General features: G+C 37.5%; 1 protein-coding gene across 1 annotated transcript; it reads left to right on the top strand.

The window, feature by feature from the left end:
* Positions 1 to 227: 227 nt before the first annotated feature.
* Positions 228 to 1,426, top strand: LOC114087629 (thioredoxin domain-containing protein 12). The gene has a single exon (XM_027929153.3). The coding sequence runs from the start codon at positions 343 to 345 to the stop codon at positions 859 to 861; it is 519 nt and encodes a 172-aa protein (XP_027784954.1). The 5' UTR covers positions 228 to 342; the 3' UTR covers positions 862 to 1,426.
* The last annotated feature ends 1,075 nt before the right edge of the window (positions 1,427 to 2,501 follow it).

Here is a 2,501-nt window from a genome sequence, read left to right as displayed (position 1 = left end):
TGTCACTTGTATGGAGCTATAAATGATATTAATTTCTCTTCTCACAGCTCAGAAGCAAAGCAGCAGTCTTTTTTTTTTTTTTTTTTTCTTTAACAATCCTTCAATTCCTGAAGGATTTTTAGCTGCTCCCCTTTGGCAAGGATTGACTTTTATCTTTAAAACTTTCTATCAGTGTTTCCACGAGTTTCTTTTTAAAGTATGTTTAAAACTAATATATGTCGAAAAAAAAATCTGAGAAAGAGAGGGTCTGGGCTGACCCCGCTCTAAGGAAAAGAAACGGATCTCTTGCGGTGACTCGGGCCCTGTGTCGGGTCAACCCGGTGGTCCTGCGCACCTAGCACCATGGAGATGTGGCCTCGTCTCGGGGCCACCTGTTTGCTGGGCTTCAGTTTCCTGCTCCTGATCACCTCTTCTGACGGACACATTGGGCTTGGAAAGGGTTTTGGTGATCATATTCACTGGAGAACACTAGAAGATGGGAAGAGAGAAGCAGCAGCCAGTGGATTGCCTATTATGGTGATTATCCATAAGTCTTGGTGTGGAGCTTGCAAAGCTTTAAAGCCCAAATTTGCAGAATCTACAGAAATTTCTGAACTTTCCCATAATTTTGTTATGGTAAATCTTGAGGATGAAGAAGAACCCAAGGATGAAGATTTCAGCCCTGATGGGGGTTATATTCCACGAATTCTTTTCTTGGATCCTAGTGGCAAAGTGCATCCTGAAATCATCAATGAGAATGGAAACCCCAGCTACAAGTATTTCTACATCAATGCTGAGCAAGTTGTTCAGGGGATGAAGGAAGCTCAGGAAAGACTGACAGGTGATGCCTTCAGAGAAAAACATCTTGAAGATGAATTGTAACACAGATATATCCCTTCCTTCATTAAAAATAGTGTTCTGGAAGGAAAGCAGCAGAGGAGGGAATATTGAGGAATTGCCCAAAACAATTAAACTGACCAGGAAACCTTTTTTCTTCCTACACTGGAAGGAGCTCTCTCACTGTGGAAGAGATCTGTTAAAAGAAGCTGGTCTGATTGTTTGTGGATCCAGCAGTGTGGCAGACTTGCTTCTTTTGCTCCCTGTCACCTAAATGTCCATCTGTCTTTGAATGTAAAGAATGAAACCTGACACAGAACTTGAGCCACTTGGAGGTTAATACCTCACTTACACTTCAGTATTTTGAGTCTTTTCCCATTTCCTCCTGCTTTACTCACCTTAGTGGTGAAAGAGACAAGTAGCATCTTTTCTACAATGTTAAAATGGCCGGAATAGCAATTTTTAAGAAAACAGTAAATCCTAAATGTAAATCAGTAATTCTATCCCCTGTCAAGGAGACCAGCCTGTTTTTTTTGTCTTTTTCTCCTGGGAATAATCTTGGGCTTCTTCCTGAATCTCTGCATCCTCCTTCCTCTTTTCCTGCTCAGGCTGTTAGCGTGCGTGCGTGTGCAGGAACGACTATGTGCTTGGACCGAGCCCTAGCTGGAAGCATGCTTTCCCTTATTACTGTTGGAGAAACTCAAACCTTCAAGCCCTAGGTGGAGCCATTTTTGTCAAATCATCAATGATATTTTTGTACTGGGGTTAATCCCCCCAAAAGATAAAATATTAATTGTTCATTAAACTTTAATAAAACTTTAAAAGGAAAAAAAAAACTAATATATGTCTCCTACTTTAGGTTTTTACTCATAAGATTTTACTATGAATTTTTTTAAATGAAAATGTAATCATTTTTTACAGCAAGTTATCTACATGCCCTTAATCTTACTAAACTTTTGTTTTTTTCACATACCTATCAGTTCCTGTACCTATTCTTCCTCTTATTTTGGACACACTCCAAGTAAATTGCAAACATTTATATATTTTCACTTAAATATTTTAGAACTCATATCATGTACAGAGTTCAATAATTATTTTTATTTGTTTCTTTACATATGACATTTAAATACAATGAAAGGCATAAACTTTAAGTGTATGTTCACTGATTTTCAACATAGCCTTCAATTATATAACCCAAATTTCTTTCAAGATTTTTGTTTTCTCAGTACTGAGATTGAACCAACGGGTTCTCTACCACCGAACTATATCCTCAGTCCCCCCTGCTTTTTACATTTTTGAAACAAGTTCTCTCTGAATTAACCTGGAAGACCTCAAATTTATGCTCCTCCTGCCTTGGCCTTCTGAGTCACTGGGATTATAGGAATGAGCCACTGTATCTGGCCAAGTTGTATGTAACCATAACTCAATCATCTCTCAGTCTCCCTTTCCTATATCAACTGCAAAATCACCTCAATTCTGATTTTTATTGTTTCGTATTTAGTAGCTATTATACATCTTCTTAAGCCAAAAGATTTAATAAACTCTGAAAGAATGGTCCAGAATGATGGAGTAACAATCTTTGAAAATCTGATTTTTTTCATAAGAACAATAAGACCACCAACTAAAAAATAAGCAAAAATAAAATTTTTGAAACTATGGGAATTAATAAATGCTGAAAACTATCT

Source organism: Marmota flaviventris, chromosome 8 (assembly GCF_047511675.1).
Source record: "Marmota flaviventris isolate mMarFla1 chromosome 8, mMarFla1.hap1, whole genome shotgun sequence".
In the NCBI taxonomy this organism is placed as follows: Eukaryota; Metazoa; Chordata; class Mammalia; order Rodentia; family Sciuridae; genus Marmota; species Marmota flaviventris.
This window is presented reverse-complemented; position numbering and strand designations above follow the sequence as displayed.